The 26,181-nt window shown below is 42.3% G+C and overlaps 1 protein-coding gene across 5 annotated transcripts in view; it reads right to left on the reverse strand.

Annotated features, from left to right (window-relative positions):
- ctnna2 (catenin (cadherin-associated protein), alpha 2) overlaps nucleotides 1-26,181 on the reverse strand; it is a 1,150,825-nt gene that overhangs the window by 568,653 nt on the left and 555,991 nt on the right. For all 5 annotated transcript variants that reach the window (XM_078407736.1, XM_078407821.1, XM_078407459.1 and 2 more), the window contains one exon: nucleotides 7,089-7,241. In XM_078407736.1, coding sequence (XP_078263862.1) covers nucleotides 7,089-7,241 — 153 coding nt within the window. The remainder of the gene's footprint in view (nucleotides 1-7,088; nucleotides 7,242-26,181) is intronic.

A 26,181-nucleotide genomic window follows, 5' to 3' on the forward strand; every position in this document is an offset into this window, starting at 1 on the left:
AATTAATTACATGTCGAAACAGAAGCCAGAATGGACTACTGGTGCTTCTACATAGGACAAGGAAATAGAGGAGTGTAATCATCAACTATGGAGGCACAAGAGAGTGTAGATTCTGGAATTCAAAGCAAAATAAAAACTGCTGGGGGGAACTCAGCAGGATGAGCAGCGCGTGTGGATGAAAGGAGTCGTCAACATTTCAGGTTGAGATTCTGCAACATGGTTGTTATCGGTATTGGTTTATTATTGTCACATGTATATGATGCAGTGAAAAAACATTGTTTTGCATGATATCCAGGCAGATCACATTTGATTGAAATATTCCTATGCGTGTGTAGAATAGGTAGTGGAAAAATGAAACATAAACGGAGTGCAGAATATTGCATTACAGCTGTAGAGAAAGTACAGATAAAAAAGCGCAATGGCTGCAAGGTAGATTGGAAGTTCAAAAATAAATCCTTGGCATTTGAGAACCCATTTAAGAGCTCGTTTACAGCGGAAAGAAATTCATAATCATAATAATCATAATTTATTAGCAAAGTTTGTTTTGCAACATACTTGGAATATAATCATGCCAAAAAAGCTACGAGACACACAAGTACATGTGTGCACCACAGCGGCTCCTCCACATTCCTCACTGTGTTGAAAGGCAACAAAGTCTTATCTTTGGTCCTCCTTTTTCTCCCGCGGTTGGGGGAGTCGAACCATCCGCAGTCGGGGCGATCAAAGCTCCCTCGTCAGGGCTATTGAAGCTCCCGTGTCGGGGCGGTCGAAGCTCCCGCGTCGGGGCGGTCGAAGCTCCTGTGGCTTGGAGCTCCCGAAGTCGGTCCCCAGCAAGAGGCCACCAGCTCTACAAAGTCAGGCCGCAGTGCGGTCAGAGATACGACATGGAAAAAGTCGCATCTCCGTCGAGGAAACAGATTTAAAAAAAATCCCCCACCTCCCTCTCACCGCCCCCCACATAATACAAAACTAAAAGTGCACTAAAACATACATTTTACAACAAACTAAAAATACCAAAGAAGGAAAAAGACGAATCAGAACGTTGGCGAGGCAGCCATTGTCTGCGCCACCTGATTGTTATTGAATCTGGCAGTACAGACTTTGAAGCTTTTGTATCTTCTGTCTGACGGGAGAGGGGAGAAGAGAGAATGACCGGAGTATGAGTGGTCCTTGATTATATTGACTGCTTTCCCAAAGCAACATGCGGTGTCTGAAGAAGGGTCTCGACCTGAAACGTCACCCATTCCTTCTCTCCCGAGATGCTGCCTGACCTGCTGAGTTACTCCAGCATTTTGTGAATAAATCGATTTGTACCAGCATCTGCAGTCATTTTCTTATGCTGTGCTACTGGAATCAACGGGCGAGGGGGCTGGTTTGCATGATGGACTCCGTTGCGACCCGATACATCACCAATTAATTTCCCTCCACAGATGCAGTTCAACCAGCAAAGTTTCTCCTGAAGTTTGTTTTTTGCTGTCGATTAAATATCCAAGCTTAGTTCATCCAGTCTTGGCATGAACAGTCACTGAAACAACCAGACCAGCCTTCATTGCCTGAGAGATCGCCTAATCCCTAATCTACATTTTACATTCTCCCTCACCTACACATAAACCCCCTTTGAAAGCTCATCTTATCTCAGTAATCACATCTTTAGTATGTGTTACATGAACAGTCTTTGAGGTAGAACAGTCAGTAATTCCAAAACTAGCCACTGCCAGTGGGAAAAAAAAAATATTGAGGAATATTAAGGCAAGTGGATAATAGATGCTTTTTAAAAATCAGATATGCATTTATTCATTTCCCTCCATTAACACAATGCAGCCAAAAATGTGTCAGTCAACAAAGTACTGTTGAAGTAATACATTGTAATCATTATAACAAATTTGTAACTGAAATAATAACATTTAGGTGAGTGTTAGGAATAAGAGGGCCTCTTTCTAAATTTGATAAGAAAAAAGCTAAAATAAAATAATATTTTGATACCATTCTTGGGCTTTGGTTAAGCCTAGTATTGTGTGCAGTTCTGGTCGTCCTATTAAAGGAAGGATGTGGAGACTTTGAAGAGGATGTAGAACAGGTTTACCAGAATGCGCCCTAGATTAGTGCGTCTTAGCTATAAGGAGAGGTTGGACAAACTTGGATTGTTTTCTCTGGAGGTTCGGAAGTTGAGGGGAGACTCGATAGAAGTTTCTAAAATAACGAGAGGGAGAGATAGAGTAGACAGTCAGAACTTTTTTTCTATCAAAAACTGGAAGGCATGGCTTTAAGTTGAGAGGGGCAAAGTTTAAAAGAGACGTGTGGAGTGTGTATTTTACACAGAGGGTGGTGGCAGCATGGAACACACTACCAAGGATGGTGGCAGAGCAGATACAATAGTTGTATTTAAAGGGCTTTTAGATAGGCACACGGATATGCATTGTACAGAGGGATATGGATCACATACAGACAGAGGAGATTATATTAACGGCATCATGTTCAGCACAGATATTATGGGCCGAAGGGCCTGTTCCTATGCTCTACTGTTCTATAATCTACATTCTGAATATTTCCCAAATTATGTGAAAGACCAGCATTTTATCTACACGATTGTGAATCATCTGGCATCTTCAACTATACAGTAATTAAAGGATCATTTTACATTATTTTCATTGATGTGGCCGCTGACCAATATTTTCTGTCCAAACAGTCATTACAGTCAATAAAATGGAAACATGTTCTCTCTGACTAATGCTAAGTGTGCTCTTTTGAAAAAGTGCGGGTGTGTCCTTGTGAAAATAATCAACATATTGAAGTATTGGGTCGGTGAAACCAACTGAAGTTTCATTCTTTCCCTTTGTAAACAAGAAATTAATCATAATCCTTGGATAATGAGAAATAAAAGCATTCATCTTTCAATCGTGTCTTTTGTCCAACGTTTTTATTACTTTCAATTTTCAGGTTAATCCCAGTGGATTAAAGCTCACACAGCTACATGTCAATGCTTGTTGCTGGTGGCTGCGATGCATAACTCGAAAAATGAGCAGCGCTCACAGAAGTCCCCAGTGCTGGAACATTGTTGATACAGGTGATTTCAGATATCAATCATTCAGGGAAGGAACTTAAATTGGATTGAGGGTAAAAATATGGAAATGTCATGATGAATTGACGTCATACTCATACATTATTAAAGGTACGTCTTTTGAGAAACAAAGGCTGTTGGTATTTGTCTACCATGTTTTGTCACTTAAAAGTTCTGGAGCAAATCTTTTCTGGAAATTCTTCAGGGTTACCCAAAACTTCATTGACATGGTACCACAGAGAATTCAAATCTGTTCTCAGAACAATATGCTGGAGCAAAGATATCAGGAATAAGTAACATTCTTTTTTTTAATATAAAACCCAGTGGGATAGGAATTCTAGGATCAATGGACAATAGACAATAGGTGCTGGAGTAGGCCATTCGGCCCATCGAGCCAGCACCGCCATTCAATGTGATCATGGCTGATCATTTTCAATCAGTACCCCGTTCCTGCCTTCTCCCCATACACCCCGACTCCGCTATCCTTAAGACCTCTATCTAGCTCTCTCTTGAATGCATTCAGAGAATTGGCCTCCACTGCCTTCTGAGGCAGAGAATTCCACAGATTTACAACTCTCTGACTGAAAATGTTTTTCCTCATTTCCGTTCTAAATGGCCTAGCCCTTATTCTTAAACTGTGGCCCCTGGTTCTGGACTCCCCCAACATTGGGAACATGTTTCCTGCCTCTAATGTGTCCAACCGCTTAATAATCTTATATGTTTCGATAAGATCCCCTCTCATCCTTCTAAATTCCAGTGTATACAAGCCTAGTCGCTCCAACCTTTCAACATATGACAGTCCCGCCATTCCGGGAATTAACCTAGTAAACTTACGCTGCACGCCCTCAATACCAAGAGTATCCTTCCTCAAATTTGGAGACCAAAACTGCACACAGTACTCCAGGTGCGGTCTCACTAGGGCCCTGTACAACTGCAGAAGGACCTCTTTGCTCCTATACTCAACTCCTCTTGTTATGAAAGCCAACATTCCATTGGCTTTCTTCACTGCCTGCTGTACCTGCATGCTTCCTTTCAGTGACTGATGCACTAGGACACCCAGATCTCGTTGTACGTCCCCTTTTCCTAACTTGACACCATTCAGATTATAATTTGCCTTCCTATTCTTACCACCAAAGTGGATAACCTCACTTATCCACATTAAACTGCATCTGCCATGCATCCGCCCACTCACACAACCTGTCCAAGTCACCCTGCAACCTCATAGCATCTTCCTCACAGTTCACACTACCACCCAGCTTTGTATCATCTGCAAATTTGCTAACGGTACTTTTAATCCCTTCATCCAAGTGTATCTAGTGGAATTTTTCAAAAGTTGTTTTCAATCATACATTACACGATATGAGAGACATCTGTACAACTCCAGGGGTCTCCCTCTTACCATGTCATAAGCACAAAAGATGTGGAAGCAATTTCGTGAATCTTGTTAACAACATAGGAAGAGCCCCATTACGTTCAGAGATTGGTTTTCCAGCAAAAATTATATTGCGCAGCATGTAATAATTTATAACATACATAAAGTAACAGAATTTCTGGGCATATCTTCTTGCTTGACAAATGTAATATCTACAGTCAATTGAACTACATTAGTTTCCTTCTCAGCACCCAGCTTGGTAGATTATACTTATGATTGAACCTTCTCCGAGCAGTCGATTGTAGAGCAACAGCAGGCTGTTCTTTGTCCATTAATGGAGGGGTAAGCCTCAGCTCCTTCATAAGGGTTCCCAGCACATTTTGGCTTTACTCTAGTGAAGACCTCTTCTGCTGGATATGCTGGTTTAATGCCCCTTTAAGTTGGCATCCCTCTCTTCCGCAGTGTGAGAACAGAAGAAATAGGATTAGGAGTCTGTAATTTGGCCTTTCAAGACTGACCTGTCATTCCTTCCCACATCAGAGCACATGGAAACATTAAACTGCATCTTTTCCCATTGACCTCCTATCCTTTCTCTTCTTGCTGATCCATTCTATTTAAGGATTCCCCTGATTTATACATGCCTGATTTATACATCCAATATTTTTCACAATCGTTTCATGTCTCTGAACTTATGAATTTATTCTCCTTGATTTCAAGATTTCCCTTAGGTATTTCTTGTATCTGAGATTATCCACTCCCAGGTACAAAACGACATTTACCTTGATGATGATTGTAATTCACTACGAGTCATCCACTCGTGTGCAGTGCAGTAATTCTTTAGCGTATAGAAACATTTCGAGGCCACCACATCTATACAACCCCAACACTTCCCCTCCACTTCCCACAACTTTCATATTGACCTGTGATACTGAGATATTCCCTGCTTCCCATCCTATGTTATATCCTCTGAAGAAGGGTCTCGACCCAAAATGTCACCCATTCCTTCTCTCCAGAGAAGCTACCTGTCCTGCTGAGTTACTCCAGCATTTCCATCTTCGGTTTAAACCAGCATCTGCAGTTCCTTCCTACACACTCTGTACATTTCACGTGTTGATCTCTCCATTCCTTCTACATCTTCATTAACCTTCTATCTTGCACAGTGATTCCCATTGTTACGTATGTTTCTTGCTCCCAAACCTGCTGGGAAGCGAATGACCTTGTATCCTGCTGGTTTTGGAAATATCTACAATAACTATGGTCAAGCCAAACTCAAAGGATCACCATCAGTCCAATCTCAATACAACTTCTGGAATATTCAATCCATTTTGACTGAGTCTGTTACCTTACAATGATAAAATAACCCAGAATCTCTGGAGAATAAATAAGGTGGCAGAAGAAGATGGAAAACCATGACTTTCTGCCGTCTAAAGCTGAAAAGGAAGGTGTCAGAATAACTAATGAAGGACACAAAGTTATGGAAATTCCACCTGATCCATGAACAGTACCCAAAGAAGAACGATGATTAGTTTTGAGGTGGTAGATTTCAAATTATTTTATGATTTCACTGCACTCGCTAATAGTTAGTTTACCAGCATATTTATTTGAGGAGACAAAGTCATTCTCGAGTTTGATTAAAATCCAATGCAGAAGTGACAAATTAGAATCCAGTGAAACAGACAGCTTAATTTGTTGATGACAATCTTTGACCAGAAACAGCAATTATCAGTGTCAAACACAGAAACATTTAAAAAGCAGTGTATTAGGGCTGTGGATTTTACATGCAGCCAAACGTTTTATGGATTTAAGAACTCAGGAAAATATGGATAGTTCACACACTTATCTATTCAACAAAATAATGAGAAGCTTACCAAGTGCTAGTAAACTACAAGAACATAATTATTGGTCAGTAGGAAAAGTAGTGCCCTTATCATGTTCGTAGTTTGTAAAGACTATGGGTTAGAAGATAGGACATTATTTTAGAATAAAAGCAGACAGCAATATAATTGAAGCCCTCACTTCAATGGCAATACGAAGAAAGTACATATCACAGATCTTATTGAGGATAGTTATGAATCATTTATAATGTCTCTATTGCTCCTGAGAAATAATGAAAAATTGCTGAAGAATGATATGTAGGGAGCTTTAGATCTTACTCATATCATCATTGCCCATTTTTTAGGCTTAGCTAAAATTCAACGAGGATAGAGTTTACTTGATGATGGACTATGTCATAAATGTTCCTGATGCTATGTAGGAGCAAAATGGAAAGGCCACGCGGAGTTGGTGTTTGAAGTAACGGGTGATTTATTAAGACTGGTGCACACCTGAAGTTCAGCTTTGGCAGGCCTCCTGGTGCACACCAATTGTGATAAATCGCCAGTTCACTTCGAACACCAACTCCGCATGGCCTTTCCATTTTGCTTCTGCACATCCAACAGCGATTCATGTCCATAGGTCTCAGCACAGCACACCTACCAATGTCATGGATATGATGGGACAACTGACAATTAGACTCAGGTCCTTCAGGTCAGTATGACGAATTGCTGCACCACGTTGTGGAGCTTTATCCACTAACTCCAGTTGTAGTTCAGAGTATATTCAAAGGTATGAAAACTCATGGGTTCAAGGCCTGACATTTCAAATATGGCACAAACTCACCTCGACAAGCTTGTTAGCATGCTCGCGGAAGACCTGTGCGTATTCTTTCACCTCCTTCTCATTGCCACTCTTAGCTGCTTCAATGAGAACCAACAGAGGAACATTGGTCTCCAGAAACGAGTCAGAGATGTGATCCATGACAGCCTTGCGAAGCTTTGGAAAGAAAAGAAAGTAGAATAACATTAATAATAATGCTGTAAATGAATAAAACGATCTATGTTTACAAAAGCTTTTGCCGATTTAATAAAGATAATTTGTTCTCAACGATATGTAAACCATGTCTGAATGGTTGGTACTATTACCATGGATGCAACAAAGTAGATGTTGAATCTGATTGCAAACTGCAGTGAGACACTTTAAATGTTACTGCAAGAACACTAGCCCCTTGGTCAATAGTACACGTGACAATAATAAACCAATATGAATACTCGATTACTATACTATTTTTCCCTTTTTTGCCATGTAAGGGTACGTCTTGATTTACTACCCATAGCAACATATCAGGTTTGCCAGGAGTATGTGCTGGAAGATTGTAGTCAGTGGGCCTGCTAATCACAAGTGCATCTCAGATACATGCCCACTGACACAAACTGTCCAAAAGTGTGAATCCTAAACGTTTTAATATTCATATTCCAGATCTGAGTCCAACTTCCACACTCTAAAAGTCAGAAAAAATGTTAGTTTGCTCGCCATCAGCAAAGTCCCGAGGAAGTGTCGGAAGGAACAGCAGATGCTGAATACACTGAAAATAGACACAAAAAGCTGGAGTAACTCAGCGGGTCAGGCAGCATCTCTGGATAAATGAAATAGGTGACATTTTGGGTCGAGACCCTTCTTCAGACTGAGAGTCAGGGGAAGAGGGAATCAAGAGCAGGTCATTATGAGAGGCATAGATAGGGTAGAGTGTGGAAATGTCAAAGACCAGACAGTAGAGCTGTGAGGTGAGAGGGCAACGTTAAAACAGGATGTGCAGAACATTTTTTTTTTTACCCAGAGTGGTGGTTGCTTGGCATGTGCAGCCAGGGGTGTTGGTGGAAGAAGATACAATAGTGGCATTTAAGAAGCTTTTAGACAGGCACATGGATATGTAGGGAATGGAGGGATATGAATAATGTGCAGACAGAGGAGATTAGTTGAACTTGGCATCATGTTCAGCACAGATATTGTGGGTTGAAAGGACTGTTCTTGTGTACGAAGGAGCTGCAGATACTGGTTTAAACCGAAGATAGACACAAAAAGCTGGAGTAACTCAGTGGGACAGGCAATATCAATGGAGAGAAGGAATGGGTGACATTTTGGGTCGAGACCCTTCTTCAGACTGGTTAGGGATAAGGTTTTTATCATCGTTTATCATCGTTACTATTTTGCATACCTTTCATTCATTGGTCTTTATCTCTCTACATCATCGTCTATATCTCTCGTTTTCCTTATAGCCTTTACTAGTCTGAAGAAGGGTCTCGACCCGAAACGTCACCCATTTCTTCTCTCCAGAGATGCTGCCTGTCCCGCTGCGTTACTCCAGAATTATTCTTGTGCTGGGTACGGTTCTATGTTTTATGTCCACCCAAGCACAGGCTAGCATTTGCAGAACTGCACTACACAAATGACCAAGCATGCAATTTCAACGACATCTGTGTGCCACAGAAATGGGCCATAGCAACATCAACTCATCTCGCAAAGGATTTGTACGAATGGGTAAGAGCAGGAATTCATTACACGTGTGAGAGATAAGAGAGCAGCACGATATCCCGTAACCGTCTGGGATACATATGCTCAGTGGAGGAATGCAGAACATAATTCGTACTTGCAACAAGTTCAAAAAGCGCAAAAGAAAACGCTGCGCCGCTCGGTGAATGAGTTAACCTTTATCAGTGACCTTAACTGAAAAATATACTTGTACATTGCTTTCGTTTTATTTAAGGATGCCTGGAGCCATAAACGCGCCAGTACAACATTTATGATCACTCCCTGCAACACCACTGCATCATGAAGTCATTAAACACCACATGCTTTCGAAGCAATCTTTCAAAATTAATGAAGAGGTAAGTAATCTATAGGCCGTAATATGATTTCAATGGGTCATGTCATCTGGATTTTCTTGCATATTACATAGAGATAAGTAATTTGATTCCTTCAACTTATGCTACATTCATAAGGTTGATCGCGGTTTAATTGCCCCTCGACTCCATTTACCCATCCTGATCCGTATGGCTTTATTTTCTTATGAATTAATTTGGCAATCGCATTATTGAAATTGCAAGTGACGCCACAATCAAAGCAGTCTGGAGGAAGAGTTCCAAGTTTCCACAAACTTTTGTGTAGAATGGTTGAGTCTATTAAATCAACAAAATATTGATTCGTACAGGATATGTAGACTAACACAAAAGACGTGTGCAGTTAAACCTCTGAAAATATTGCAGACGATTCTTAATTTTTTTAGTTGTGCCGCCATTTTGTAATTTCCTGAGCAGAGCAAGACTAGTATGCCCAATGTGTGTTTACATTAAGCACTATCTCCTCTCCCTTCAACACAATGATCTTCCTGTTAACCTGAGGGCGGCACGGTGGCGCAGCGGGACGGTTGCTGCCTTACAGCGCTTTCAGCGACCAGAGAAGCAGGTTCGATCCCGACCGAGGGTGCTGCCTGTTCTCCCCCTGACCGCGTGGGTTTTCTCCAAGATCTTTGGTTTACTCCCACACTCCAAAGACGTACAGGTTTGTCAATTAATTGGTTTGTTGTGTGTAAATTGCCCCTCGTGTAGGATGTGTTCATGTGCGGGGATCGCTGGACGGTGCAGATACAGTGGGCTGAAGGGCCTGTTTACACACTGCTTCTCAAAACTAAACTTAGGGTAGTCTTCAGTAACAACACAATTATCATCATCATATCATATCATATATATACAGCCGGAAACAGGCCTTTTCGGCCCTCCAAGTCCGTGCCGCCCAGCGATCCCCGTACATTAACACTATCCAACACCCACTAGGGACAATTTTTACATTTACCCAGCCAATTAACCTTGATGAAAATAAGTGCCCATTTCCAATTTGCACAATTTTAACAAAGCTTTGAAACTAGTATGTGGTATCTGTATCTGTGATACAGAGGAAGTTATAGAAATGGAGGCATTTACAATTTTTAAAAGACATTTGGACGGTTATATGGACTGAAAGGGTTTAGCTACAAGGCTCTATGACTCTCTATAATTCTAGTTGCTAACCAAATATTCTTCCTGCCTGACATTTGCTGACACATCATGTGTGATGAGACCCATCAACTCTCAGTCATTCCGAGTGAAGTTTATTCTTTTAAACACATGTTTCCATGTGTCTCACTCTTAAAAATAAACACAGCTCCATATGTTAAAATGGGTTTGCAATCTGTCTCACTCTCCTTCATCCCAAATTGTACTAACATTTCCCAATGTTGGCAGGGCAGTGTGCGGTCCTTAAATGTCCCGTATTTGCCAGCAGACACCTACTCAATGTAAATGAAACAATTTTGCCAAATTCTGTGACAAAATCTATTTTTTCAGCAAAGAATGTGAGCTTGCTGGAAAATAAATAGGTTTCCAGACATTCATTGCTCTGCTACCAGTTCACTGTGATTACACATTGCATTGCAATAAAATGAATTGAAGTTTGTTACTACACCAATTGCGTTCACATTCCCCGTGTCCTTGCCAGCTACAGTAAGGAGACTGTGGGAAGCAGGCAAATGAAAACACCAACAAAGTGCTGGAGTAACTCAGCGGGGAAGCCAGCATCTCTGGAGACCATGGGTAGGGTTAGATAGAGCTCTAGGGGCGAGTGAAATCAAGGGATATGGGGAGAAGGCAGGCACAGGTTACTGATTGTAGATGATCAGCCATGATCACAATGAATGGCAGTGCTGGCTCTAAGGGCCAAATGGCCTCCCCCTGCACCTATTTTCTATTTTCTATGTTTCTATGATAGGTGTCGTTTTGTGCTGGGATCCTTCTTCAGCCTATAAACCAGCATTTACAGTTCCTTAAATCTATAAATGGGAACACCATGCTGACTAGAAAACATATCAATGGTCCTTCAGTAGAAACAAAGAGCAGCAGATGCTGGTTAATACACAAAAGGACACTAAGTGCTGGGATAACTCAGCAGGGTCAGGCAGCATCTCTGGAGAACAGGGACAAGTGACATTTCGGGTCCAGACACTTCTTCAGGCCTTCATCGTGGCTGGCTCTATTATCAATTTCATGTGATAGGAGCAGAATTAGGCATTCACTCCGTCAAGTCCACTCCGCCATTCAATCACGGCTGATCTATCTTAATCCCATTCTCCTGCCTTCTTCTCATAACCCCTGATGGAATTCCCCATTAATACCATCACTACGAGGATAAGAACAGCTGAAAAGGGAGTGTAAGCACCACCTTCTCAAAGGCAGCTTGTGTGGGAAAAAAACATTGGCCAACACCCTCCGCATCACATGAAAATCTGTGATTTCAGTGGAAGTATTTCAATAATCACAGGGCAAACAAGAGTACATATGGAAAATTTAAATGCTTTCTCGATCACAACGTGAATGGTACTTAATTATTATTATTTTTTAAATTATCCTTTTGAAGTGCGTAATCATATAAGGTCATTTCCACGGAAAGCTACCAGATCCTTCGGGGACTGAAGAAGGGTCCTGACCTGATCCATGTTCTCCAGGGGTGCTGCCTGACCCGCTGAGTTACTCCAGCACTTTGGGTTTTTTTAAAGATTAATGCAGGGCTGTCTTTCATCTTATTTAAGTAAAAAGCAATTGGAGAGAAATGCTTAATGGACTATAAATATTTAATAAGGTGTTGCCTGTGGGTTGGCTTAGTCTTCATTAATAGTGAAAATGCATCAACTAACTTTAATGCTGTTAATACTGAAATAAGAACTTTATTTTGCTCTCCAGGGGCACTGCCTGATTTGTTGCGAATCTCTGACTTTTTGATCTGCCACTGTAGAATCTAAAAATTCTTCAATATAGTCACATTCCCGTTCACAAGATATAGGAGTAGAATTGTGAAGTGGACAAAATGTGCAGGAATGAACTGCAGATGCTGGTTTAAACCAAAGATAGACACAAAATGCTGCAGGAACAGAGGGACAAGGCAGCATCTCTGGAGAGAAACAATGGTTTCTGAAGAAGGGTCTTGACCCAAAACGTCACCCAATCCTTCTCTCCAGAGATGCTGCCTGTCCTGCTGAGTTCCTTCAGCACTTTGTTTCTATCTTCATTCTAAAATGGACTATGAGTATCACTGTCACTGGACGATTGGCAGTGAGGGACTAACAGCTATTTGTGAAAGCTAAGGCACCATTCATCCAAAAATTAGGACTTAGGGTAAGCATATAATGACCACTTGGCCTCTACTCACTGGAGTTTTGAAGGTTGAGGGAGGATCTCATTGAAACTGACGCTGACCGCTGATCACCCTATACACTATTACCGTCCTACACACTAGGGGCAATTTACAATGTTTACCAAAGCCAATAAACCTACAAACCTGTACATCTTTGGAGTGTGGGAGGAAACCGGAGCACCTGGAGAAAACCCATGTGCTCGCAGAGAGAGCGTGCAAATTTTATACGGACAGCACCCGTAATCAAGATTGAACGGGGTCTCTGGTGCTGTAAGGCAGCAACTCTACCGTTGTGCCACTGTGCTAACCGTTATTTCCATCAATCATTCTCGAATCCCCTCATCATTTTTTTAATCTCCCAGTTTACCCCATATCTTTAAGTCCCTATGATTGTGGATGATTAGCCATGATCACAATGAAGGACGGGGCTGGCTTGAAGGGCCAAATGGCCTCCTCCTGCACCCATTTTCTATGGCCTTAATGGTGTGCAGTGCAGGGGAGCCCTGAACCTTCACATTTCCTGCACGATCAAGCAAAGCTATAAAATGGAAAGAGGGACTAGCGTAGATGGGGCATCTTAGTCGGTATGGGCATGGGAAGAGCCTGTTTCTGTGCTGTATGACTCTAAGAAGTGTGAAATGCACACCACCAGATTCGGGGATAGTTCTTTTCCAACTGTTATCAGGCAACTGAATCATCCCACCACAACCAGAGAGCAGTGCTAAACTACTATCTCCCTCTTTGATGACCCTTGCACTATCCTTGATCGGACTTTGCTGTCTTTACCTTGCACATTATTCCCTTATCGAATATCTATACACTGTAAATGGATTGATTGTAATGATGCATTGTCTTTCTACTAACTGGATTGCATGCAACAAATGCTTTTCACCATACCTCGGTACACGTGACAATAAACTAAACTAAACTAAACTAAATTTCTATCATGGTAAGCATTGCAGCATCAAACCAAGGCTTCTTCTATAGCACCGTTCACCAATTGCATCTCTGCTGGGACAGTCGACATGTCTTTGACAGCAGCAAGCTGTTAATCTGAGGTGTCAGATTCTGCTGCCTCAAACTGAGTCACCATTCCCAACCTTCTTCAGCTGTGCTATGAATCCCATTGATGCTGCAACAGAGGAGAGTGGCTGCCCCATAATGACGGGGGCTGAATATGGGTGGCAGGGCGGATCAACCACAATCCAGCCTGTCATTAGTATCACAGAATCAGAAAAGAGTGAAGGAGATGCTTTGCAGAACCATGTCAAATGGTCTGTTTAATGCCACCATTAAGGCCAACACAAATGGTGTAATTAGTAGAGTGACTTCTTCACAGCGCCAGCAATCTGGGTTCAATGCTGGACTTGCGTACTTGGACTTGGCTAGGAGTTTATGTTCTCCTTGTGACCAGGTGGATTTCCTCCGGGTGACCCTGTTTCCTGACACATCCCAAAGACATGATTAGTACGGGTGTCAGAGTTTTATGGGGAGAAGGCAGGTGAATGGGGTTAGGAGGGAGAGATAGATCAGCCATGATTGAATGGTGGACTTGATGGGCCAAATGGCCTAACGCTGTTCCTATCAATTACTTTAGTTTAGTTTAGTTTAGAGATACAGCATGGAAACATGCCATTCGGCCCACCGAGTCCACGCCGCCCAGCGATCCCTGCACACCAACACTATCCGACACCTACTAGGGACGATTTTTACATTTATCCCAAGCCAATTAACCCTGTACGTCTTTGGAGTGTGGGAGGAAACCGAAGATCTCAGAGAAAACCCACGCAGTCATGGGGAGAACGTACAAACTCCGTACAGACAGCACCCATAGTCAGGATCAAACCCGGATCTCTGGCGCTGTAAGGTGGCAACTCTACCGCTGTGCCACCGTGCCACTTATGAACATGACATGTTGGTTGGTAGGTTAATTGGCCTCTACAAATTGTTCCTTGTGTGTAGATGAATAGTAACATCTGGGAGAGTTGATGAGAGTGGGTGGAGAATAACAGTAACCAAAAATATGTTGAATTAGTGTAAATTTGTGGTTGATGGTCAGCGTGGACTTGATGGGCTGAAGGGCCTGTTTCCGTGCTGTATCATATGCTCTATGATTCTATAATTTTATGTCCATGCCAACCGTTAAGCTAGATAAGCAGTGTGGAAATCAGAGTCCTGTTTTGCATAGTGTATCTGCATGTGGGAAGAAAGATATGTGGCTAAGTTCCAGACCCATCCTTGGTCACATTTTAATCTTGACGAGGTTGGGTATTTGACATTTTTCTTTATTATTTAACAGTGCAGCCCAGGTTGATGGGCTCCGCTTGAGATTGTACCAGTCCGTCCAGTGCAGATGCATATGAGCGTCATCGGTTGGACTAAAATTATCTGTTCCCAAAAATGACTAAATATCCTGAAATTTGCCAGAGTTAGCAAAAATATTACACACCAGAATTGCAGAGGCGATGAGGCAGACTGGACTATTCTTGTAACAGCAATTTCTTTCTGCCCATTGTCCTAAAGGTCTCAGTGCCACATCTGACCTGTGGTGATGAGGTCTCAAGGGGAAGATACAGTCATGTTTATTGTCATAGGCACAAGTTCGGTGAGGTACCGATGCGATGGAAACCCTACTTGCAGTTGCATCACAGATGTAGACTCAGATATACTCATTGAATCAGAAAAAACACAAAATGTAATTCTACATAAATTATACAGATATTACATCAAACATTATTCAAGACTGTGAAAAAAAGACTGTGACTCCCAAGGCTGCACTGCAGACTATCCTGAAAGCCTTTTCAGCACTCACTGCTGTTAAAGGCCTTGAATTGCTTTTAAGTGTCTCTGAAGATCACAGACATATGGAAACATTTCATAACAATTTTAATTATTTTTAATAATGTCTTAACATCTAAACTTGCTTAAAACATCTTTAAGCAGTATAAATTGATTTAAAACATTGAGATTAAGTAATTAGACATAAAGCCTTTTCAATCCAGGTTAGAAACCCCATATGCCAGGCACAGATGGTGAAAAACAGAGAGGCAAAAAGTGAAGTGTATCTCGCCCTTCAGCTCTGGTTGTTTGTGCTCTACCCCTGAACTCAATGCTGAGGATGTAGTGGGAGGTTAGACATGCCTGCTCATCTGTGACTCTATACAATGAAGTACACCAGCACAAAGAGGAGGGTTGAATTGACCTGCAGAGAGGAACCTTGTCAGCAGTCCTCCACAGAACTGCCAGCAGAAGATAAACATGTTTCTAAATTGGGAGAAAGTTTAATTACAGCGGCATTAGGCAGGAACTGGAGAAAGCAGATTGGGGGCAACTGTTGGAGGGTAAATCCACATCTGAGATGAGGGAGTCCAATAAAGGCCTTTAAATTGATTAGCGTTCAGGACCAGCAGGTTCCATGTGGATGGAAAATAAGGATGGCAAGGGCTGGGAACCTCAGGTGACAAGAGATTTTGTAGGTTTAGTCAACTAGAATAAAGATGCATATGTAAGGTTTAGGAAGTTGAAATCAGGCAAGGTCCTAAAGGATTATAAAGGAAGCAGGAAATAACGAACAATAATTTAGAAAATATAAAAGAGACCTTGAAATGTCCTTGGCAAATAGAATATAGAACATAAAACAGCACAGCACAAGAACAGGCCCTTCGGACTAAAATATCTGCGCCGAGCTTGATGCCAAAATAAAATAATCTCCTCTAAATGCACATAATCCAAATCAGTTAATTCCCTGAATATCTATGTACCTACTTAAAAACTTCTTATATCCCACTATCTTATTTGGCTCTACCACCACCCTTGGCAGTGGGTTCCAGGGACCTAATACTCTATGTGTAAAAAACCTGCACCACAAATCTCCTTTAAATTTAGGGCCTTTCAATTTAAAGCTATGCCCGCTAGTCTATGACATTTTCACCCTGGGAAAAAGCTTCTGACTGTCTACCCTATCTATGCCTCTCACAATTTTATATACTTCTCTCTCGTCTCCTCTCAGCCTCTGACGGTCCAGAGAAAACAATTCAAGTTTGTTCAACCTCTTCCAACAGCTAATGTCCTCCATTAAGGCAGGATTTTGATGAATCTCTTCAAAGCCTGCACATCCTTCCTGTAATGGGGCGATCAGAGCAGATACAATACTCCAAATGTGGCCTAACCAAAGTCTTTCCAAGTTGCATTACAGGCCATTATAGCAATGTGCTTATAAGGTAACTAAGGTTGAAAATGGACTAATCCAGGAAAGGTGGCATTTCAGAAGTAACGGCAAAAATAAAAAGGAGATGGGGCCTTTATTAATAAAGGCTAAGATTAGTACAACAGGAAAAAAGTAATAATTGTGGACAGGAAAACAAATGCGGAATAACTTTGAGTGGAAATGAGAAATATAAGGGGCAGTCAGTCCTTGGTGGAAGTAATCAATATACTGATGGACAGAGTATAAATCAAAAGAATAGTGTGGGCTTGTATGATTGGTACTGCAATAATTATGGATTATCCTATAATAATCCTTACATTGAACCATAATCTTAACATTCAACATGTCCTAAATTGACAAAGAGAGGTTTTGAGGAGTGCATCCAGGACAGTTTATAGGAACAGTACCTGTGGAATTAACCAGGGAACAGACTATTTTAGATCTGCTCATGTGTAATGAGAAGGATTAATTAATCATTTCAGAGAAAAAGTGTCCTCTGGGATAGAATAAACATAACGTAATGGGATTTCACTGTCAGTTTGAGAGGGAGAGTTTTAGTCTAAAACTAATGTCCCTAATTTAAATAAAGTAACTAGAAAGGTGTGAAGGCAGAATTGATTCAAGTAAATTGGAAAAATAGATAAGAAAGTAAGATGGCAAATAAATACAGGCAGATATTTAAATAAATATTTTGCAATTCTCATCAAACATATATATTCCATTGACGAGTAAAGGCACTCTGAAAGGGACAATCCATCCGTGGATAACTAATCAAGTTAAAGATGATATCAATCTGAAAGAAAAAGCAGACAATGTTGCAAAGATTGGTGCTTTGACAAAATATTGGGTGGATTTTAGAAAACAGCATGGGATAACTAAAAAAAAGATAGATTATGACAGTAAATGTGCAAAAAAATATAAAAGCAGACTCCAAGAGGTTCAAAAAAAAGAAGAGGGTGCTGAAGTAAGTCCTGGTTCTTCAGAGACACAGGCTGGCAAATTATTAATGAGACACAGAGTCTTTGAACAAGTTTGGTGAATTTGACTTTGCAGTAGAGGACAGTTGGTAAACCAAGTTGAGGATGGAGGAAAGTGTTGCAAAGCGGGTACAGATGTGGTATGTCTGTGGATGAACAACCAACAGCTGGAGGAACATCTGGGCAAAATGTAATGCAATGTAATGTGATGTAATGTGGTTGGAAAACATAGAGAAGCAGAATATTGTTTAAATGGAGAAAGACCGCAGAATATTAATTTTACAAAGAGTCCAGAGTATAATGCTGCAACTGTTGAGGGCATCCGTTTGCCTTCCGTCCACAGCAGACTCCATCTCCTTGGCCCTAGACACATCTAGACAACAAGGCCACCTATATCAGACACTTGTTTATTGATTGTAGCTCCATACCTTTAATACCATAATCTCATCCAAACGCATCACCAAACCCCTGGATGTAAGAGTCAGCTCTCCCCTCTGCCACTGGATACTCAACTTTCTGACCCAAAGACCACAATCAGTGAGGATAGGTGACGACACCTCCTCCACAGTAACTCACAGCACCAGTGCCATGCAAGGATGTGTTCCCAGACTCTCTCTGTACTCTGTATACGCTCACAACCGTGCAGCCAAATTTTGCTCTAACAAGTTGGCAGACGATACCATTGTGGTGGCCTGGATTATGAACAATAATAAGACAGAATACAGGAAGGAGATGGAGAATTTAGTCAAGGGAACAATCTCTCCCTCAATTTCAGCATGATGAAGGAGCTAGTTATCGACTTCAGGAAGCATGGTGGAGAACATGTCCCAACCAGCATCAACGGTGCCAAAGTGGAGATGATTGAGAGCTTCAAGTTGCATGCCGTAAATATTACCAGTGATCTGTTGTAGACCGACCACATTGAAGCGACAGCCAAGAAGGCGCACCAATGCCTCTACTTCCACAGAAGGCCGAGGAAATTTGGCTTGAATCCAATGATTCTTACAAACTTTTACAGATGCTCTATGGAAAGCATACTATTGGGGTGCATCACAGTTTGGTTTGGGAACAGGTCTGCTTAAGCGCGCAAGAAATTATGGAGTTAGAAACATAGAAACATAGAAAATAGGTCCAGGAGGCCATTTGGCCCTTCGAGCCAGGACCACCATTCATTGTGATCATGGTTGATCATCCACAATCAGTAACCCGTGCCTGCATTCTCCCCATATCCCTTGATTCCACTAGCCCCTAGAGCTCTGTCTAAATCTCTTTTAAATTCATCCAGTGAATTGGCTGTGGCAGTAAATTCCACAAATTCACAACTCTCTGGGTGAAAAAGTTTTTTTCTCACCTCAGTTTTAAATGGCCTCCCCTTTATTCTTAGACTGTGGTCCCTGGTTCTGGACTCCCCCAACATTGGGAACATTTTTCCTGCATCTATCTTGTCCAGTCCTTTTATAATTTTATACGTTTCTAGTTCTAGTGGATTGTCACCTTGCTGTGGTGGAGAAGCTGATGTGGTCCTGAGATCCTGAGAGCGATGTCGTCTGGAGCTATGCTCCTGGTAGGGTCACCCATGGCGGTACGGTCGAGGGGGAGGTCCCTGACAGAGAGAAATCCAACCAAGACCTCAACAGTGAAACAGTAGGAGGATGATGGCTGACGTTAGTGGAGCGTCACAACGGCTGGGAAGGCGGATGAAGGCTGCAGTGGGCAGGTGCTACAGACGGGAAGGTAGACGCTCCCGCCCCCACGAGTCTCGGGTAGATGAGGCTCGACAGCCTGGGACGGCAGTCCATCTAGGAGAGGGAAAACTCTGATCTAAAACCTCCACGGCCTTGTGGCCATATCCAGTCATGGAAAAGGCTCCAGGAGTAAACATCAAGAAAAATCCGGAGTCGGAGTCCCTATAAGGCAGTTCGTCGTTGTCTACAACCTCGTTCTGGCAGCTCCTGCGACGGCGCTGGTGCCAAACTGTAACGGCTCAGCTGTTCCTTTGGATCGATCAGCGACGTGGAGAGGGGGGACGTGCTGCACGGGCAACAGCCTGTCCTTCATATGACATCGCCCAGGCTTGCATCCGACCACACATCTACGCTGCTCTAGCCGAGGTTTGGAGCAAGCAGCCAACACCCAGGATGCATCACCCATGGTCAGCCATGACCGAGGAGGGCCTTAGAGTTCTAGTGTAGCCCAGTCCGTCACACAGACCAGACTCTCACCACTGACTCTACACTTCACCCTGCTCGGTAGAGCAGCCAACAAAATCAAAGATCTTTTGAGCCCCAATAATTCCTTCTTCTCCCTGCTTCTAATGGGCAGAACCAGAAGATACAGAAGCTTGATAGTGCACACCATCAGACTCAGGAACAGTTTCTTCCCATCAGTTACCAGGCTTCTAAATGGTCCTTCCATAAACTGTTTAGTTTAGTTTATTATTGTCATGTGTACCGAGGTACAGTGAAAAGCTTTTTGTTGCATGCTATCCAGTCAGTGAAAATACGATACATGATTACAATCAGGCCGTCTACAGTGTACAGATATAGAATGATGGGTATAATGCTTAGTGCAAGATCAATAAGGTCTGATTAACGATAGTTTGAAGGTCTCCAATGAGATCGATGGGAAGTCAGGACCGCCCTCTAGCTGGTGAGAGGACAGGATGGATGCCTGATAACATTATGGACGAAGCTGTTCCTGAATTTGGAGGTATGCGTTTTCAAACTACTTTCCTAATGGGAGAGAGGAGAAGAGGGAGTAACCAGGGTGAGACTGTTCCTTGATCATGCTGATGACCTTGCCAAGGCAGTGTGAATTATAGATGGACTCAATGGTTTGAGTGATGGTCTGGGCTGCGTCCACAACTCTCTGCAATTTCATGCAGTCCTGGATAAAGCTTCTTCCAAATTGCCTCCAGACAGAATGCTTTCTACAGCGCATCTGAAGAAGTTAAAGGCCTGTCCCACTTTAGGAGATTTTAAGGTGACTGCCGGCGACTAGGCTGTCGCCGACAATTCGCCGGGTGTCGCGGGCATGATCGTGAGGAGACTTCCAAGAATCGTAGTGGATCTCAGCGCGCCGCTGAGAAATCATCCGGAGTGAAATTTCTCGGCGACAGCTGGCTTGTCGGCAGGTATCGTTGTTTATTGCGGGCGCTGTCGCATGCTGTCCCCAGGTTTGATAGGTTCTCTTAGATGCATTTAGAAGCACATTATATTAAAATAAGTAAAGTCATTTCAAAATACCATAAAATGCTTGTGTTTAACCAATTTATTTACCGTCAGGACATTTGACAGGTAGATTGGAGGCGACAGTTTGACGGTCAGGTAAGTGTGGGAATTTTGCGATGTTTATGGCCATCAGCCATTACATTTAAAGTGGACTCCCAACCCAGATATGCAACCCAGAAACCAGATATGCATCTCCCGTACATTTTCAAAGAATGCCCAAACACTTTTCACAAAAATCCACTTAACCACTTAAAAAAAAAAAAAAATTAATACAGGTATTAGTAAACTGGAAGTAAATCCAGTTTATAGCTTGTTACAGTGATGCTTGGTTTTTAAGTAACCCATACAAGATGTTATAGTTTAAAACTCTCAAGTACTTACCGACTTGTCAGTGATTTCAGCGAAAATTAGGACGCCGGAGAAGCATTGACAGCATGGGAATTTTGCGATGTTTCTGAAGACGCTGTAATCTCGACCTGACTTGGCATTGTCGTGGTCATTGTCGTCGGGTAAAAGAAAAGTTTGGCGATCTGCTACGACTTTGACAGTCGTTGGCAGTTGCCTTAAAATCGCCTAAAGTGGAACAGGCCCTTTAGTGAGGGTTGTTGGGGACATGCCAAACTTCTTAAACCTAGAGTAAAATCTGATTCTCCTATACTTTCTTGTGGAGGGAGGTAAGGGAGGATGAGGAGGAGGGGAAGGGGGGAGGGGGTGGAGGGGGGGGGGGTGGGAGGGAGGAGGAGGGGGGGAGGTTTGGGCCCAACGGGTCCACTTGGTCTAGTCTCCTTTTAATTTTGCCCTTGTCATCTTTGACATTCCACCCAGGTAAACAAAATACTGACTGTCTACCTATCTATGCCTCAAAAATGTATATACTTCTATCAGGTCTCCCCTTAGTCTCTAATGCTACTGAGAAAACAATCCAAGTTTTTCCAACCTCTCCTGTTAGCTTATACCCTCTAATACAGGCAGCATTCTGGTAAACCTCTTTTGCGTCCTCTACCAAGCCTTCACAACCTTTCTGCAATGAGGCAACACGAACTACGCACAATACTCCAAATGTGGTCGAACCAAAGTCCTATAAATGTATGACCACATTATCAAATATTTAATTTTAGTTTAGTTTAGAGAAACAGCATACATACAGGCCCTTGGGCTCACCGAGTCCATGCCCACCATCAATCACCCGTACACTGTTCTATGTTATCCCACTTTCGATATCGTACACACTCGGGGCAATTTACAGACGCCAATTAACCTACAAATCTGCACGTATTTGGAATGTGGGAGGAAACCAAAGCACCCTGAGAAAACCCACACGGTGTCAGGGAGAACGTAGAAACTCTGCACAGACAGCACCCACAGTCAGGATCAAACCTGGGTCTCTGTCACTGTAAGGCAGCAACTATACCACTACGCCACCATGCCAACCAATTCACAGAGGAATATAATTACACTGAAAGCAGTTTGGAAAGAGTCAGGAAAGCATTCATTCAGAGTCAGGAATGAAGTGGTTGTCATGGGAAAGTTTTCAGAATATGTTACATGACTGAGTGATCTTGACAGAATAGATGCTGGGATGACACTTTATCCTTGTTAGAGAATTTAGAACGAGGGGACATAATTTCCGAACAAAGAGACACCCACTTAAGGTAAAAATGAGGAAGAATTTCTTCTCAGTAAATCTTTGGCATTCTCTACCTCAAACAACTGTGTAGGCAGAGAAATTGACTATACTTGAGATGGACAGAATTCTGGATTGCAGAAGGGTCACGCATTTGAAGGAAAAGGTAGGAAAGTGAAGATAAGGTTACAAGCATAAGAACGTAAGAGATTTACATGGTCATTCAAACCTTCATGGATAGGTGGCGATTTAGGTCAGAACCCTACTTCAGAAGAAAAGTGTTCTTTCTGAAGAAGGGTCCCAACCCAAAATGTCACCTCTCCAGGCCTTCCAGAGATGCTGCCTGACCTGCTGAGTTACTCCAGTACTTGGTGTTCGTTATAATATTAACTGATTTCATGGACAACACACATAGAACAGCTTTTCACAACACAATAATAAACCAAAACCTAAATCTAAACCTAAGTCATGGTCTGCATTTCTCCACTTTTTCTTGCCCCCATTCCCAATTACTAAATACTGAATGATTTTTTTAACCTTCTAATTTGTGGGAGCTATTGTCGATTTTGTAGAATTGCAGAAGATAAAAAACAAGCACCCAATATCACATCAGCTACCTCGGCCTACGTGATCTCCCGGTTGCCAAACACTTTAACTATATGATCTCCCGGATGCCAAACACTTTAACTCCCATTCCCATTCCCACACTGACCTCTCTGTCCTGGGCCTCCTCCATTGTCAGAGCAAGGCCAAACGTAAATTGGAGGAACAGCACCTCATATTTCGCTTGGGCAGCTTACAGCCCTGGGGTATGAGAATCGATGTCTCTAACTTCAAGTAACCCTTGCATCCCCTCTCACGTTGTCCCTCCCTCACCCTAGTCGCCGTACTAGTTTTACTGTTGTCCTGTTGAGATCCACTGTCTTTATTAACTCATTGTCACCTTTCCCCACCAACAATGGACCATTATGGGATCCGCATTTCTTCGATTATCGTTGCTTTCTGCATATTTTCCTGTCATTTGTTCTAAGTACCATCTATATCTCTCGTTCCCCTTTCCCCTGACTCTCAGTCTGAAGAAGGGACTTGGCCGAAACATCACATAGAAACATTGAAAATAGGTGCAGGAGTAGGCCATTCGGCCCTTCGAGCCTGCACCGCTATTCAATATGATCATGGCTGATCATCCAACTCAGTATCCCGTACCTGCCTTCTCTCCATACCCCCTGATCCCTTTAGCCACAAGTGCCACATCTAACTCCCTCTTAAATATAGCCAATGAACTGGCCTCAACTACCTTCTGTGGCAGAGAATTCCACAGATTCACCACTCTCTGTGTGAAAAAAAACTTTCACATCTCGGTCCTAAAAGACTTCCCCCTTATCCTTAAACTGTGACCCCTTGTTCTGGACTTCCCCAACATCGGGAACAATCTTCCTGCATCTAGCCTGTCCAACCCCTTAAGAATTTTGTAAGTTTCTATAAGATCCAAATCTATAAGATCACCTATTCCTTTTCTCCAGAGATACTCCCTGAGTTACTCCAGCTTTTTATGTCCATCTTTGATTTAAACTAGCATCTGCTGTTCCTCCCTCCACACCGCGACAACCTTGTTGGGATGCAGATCATCACTTCCTGGGAGTTTATTAGATTTTAGGTCACAGTAAGCTCTCTTGCTTTTACTTCCCACTCACTGTTGTTCTGCAGTATTTTAGAAGGTTTGCTGTGTCTTTTTCTATTAAATATAATGGAATATATACTTCTCTGCATGCAAAATATACTTCTCAGCATTTCCTTATTCCCCAATACTGTTGAACTGTTTCCCTGTATCATTTCATGAGCAATCCACATCATTTTATTTCCGAGCTTTCCTTTTTGACACATCATTCGATGTTTTTACATTTACATGTTCCTCACTAGATTACTAATTTTCTCCTTTCCTTTTCCTTAGCAGTTGTTTTGCTCCTCTTTAGTTGAATTCTGAACATGTCCCAGTCCTCAGGCTTGTTGCTATTTTTGATAACATTATATACATTTCCTTTCTTTGTTAACTTCCTTTATTAGTCATAGTGTCATAGAACTGTACAGCACCAGAACAGGCCTCTCAGTCTATCTTGCCCATGCCGATCAAGGTGGCATTTTTTGCTAGTCCCATCTGCTTGCATTTGGCCCGTAGACCTCTAAACCCTTCCTCTCCATATATATCTGCCCAAATTGCTCTTAAATGTCATAATTGTATCCGCCTCTATAACTTCCTCTGGCAGGTCATTCCAGATGCGAATTAAAGTTTGCATGAATATGCCACCCCTGAGATCACTTTCCCCTCTCACTTTAAGCCAATGCCCTTGAGTAGGACTGGTATATAAAAACAGGGATGTAATGCTGAGGCTTTATAAGGCACCAGTCAGACCGCATATGGAGTATTGTGAGCAGTTTTGGGCCCCCATATCTGAGGAAGGATGTGCTGGCATTGGAGAAGGTCCAGAGGAGGTTCACGAGAATGATCCCAGGAATAATTGGATTAACATATGATGAGCATTTGACGGCACTGGGCCTGTACTTGCTGGAGTTTAGAAGGATGAGGGGGGACCTCATGTGAAAGGCATAGACCGAATGAATGTGGAGAAGACGTTTTCAGCAGTAGGATAGTCTCGGACCAGAGGCCCTAGCCTCAGAATAAAATGACGTACCTTTAGAAAGGAGATGAGGAGGAATTTCTTTAGTCAGAGGGTGGTGAATCTGTGGAATTCATTGGCACAGACGGCTGTGGAGGCCAAGTCAATGGATATTTTTAAGGTGGAGATTGGCAGATTCTTGATAAAGTAAAGGTGTCAGGGGTTATGGGGAGAAGGCAGGAAAATGGGGTTGAGAGGGAAATATAGATCAGCCATGATTGAATGGCGGAGTAGACTTGATGGGCCGAATGGCCTAGTTCTGCTCCTGGAACTTTTGAACATGAGCTTTAGAATGTTCTACCCTGGGAAAAGGCTGAGCATTCACTTTTGCCAGGCCTCTCATGACTTTGTACACCTCAATAAGGTAACCCTTCAACCTCATATGCTCCAAAGAAAAATGTTCCAGCCGATCCAATCTCTTCCTTTAACACAAACCTGCAAGCCCAGGTAATATCCTGGTGAACCATGGCTCGATGAGTCTATCTCTTGGTGTTTTTGTGTCTTGAAGGTATATATATTTGATGTAAACCAACAGTAATTCTTTAAATATTAGCTATTGCTCATCTATTCTCAGACATGTTAATGTAGTTTCCCAATCTACCATAGAAATATACTTGGTAGACACAAAATGCTGGAGTAACTCAGCGGGTCAGTCAGCATCTCAGGAGAGAAGGAATGGGTGACGTTTCGGGTCGAGACCCTCCCTCAGACTGAAGAAGGGTCTTATTCCATCAAAGCTACTTTCTTAAATTTAATATTGTTGTTTCCGAATGATTGTTCAACATACTAAGCAGAAAACCATCACATCAATACATCCTCCATATCATTACCATTATTTTGTTTTGACCAATGTATATGTAGATTGAAAAACACCACCAGTACACCACCATGCTACCACGTATTTCCGATTTGCTGATTCATAAAATGCCCATATTACAACTGCTGATGGAGTCCCAGAGACAACGTGATTTTTGTTGCAGTATTTTCTCTATTTACTACTTTCT

This window comes from Rhinoraja longicauda, chromosome 1 (genome assembly GCF_053455715.1).
Source record: "Rhinoraja longicauda isolate Sanriku21f chromosome 1, sRhiLon1.1, whole genome shotgun sequence".
In the NCBI taxonomy this organism is placed as follows: domain Eukaryota; kingdom Metazoa; phylum Chordata; class Chondrichthyes; order Rajiformes; family Arhynchobatidae; genus Rhinoraja; species Rhinoraja longicauda.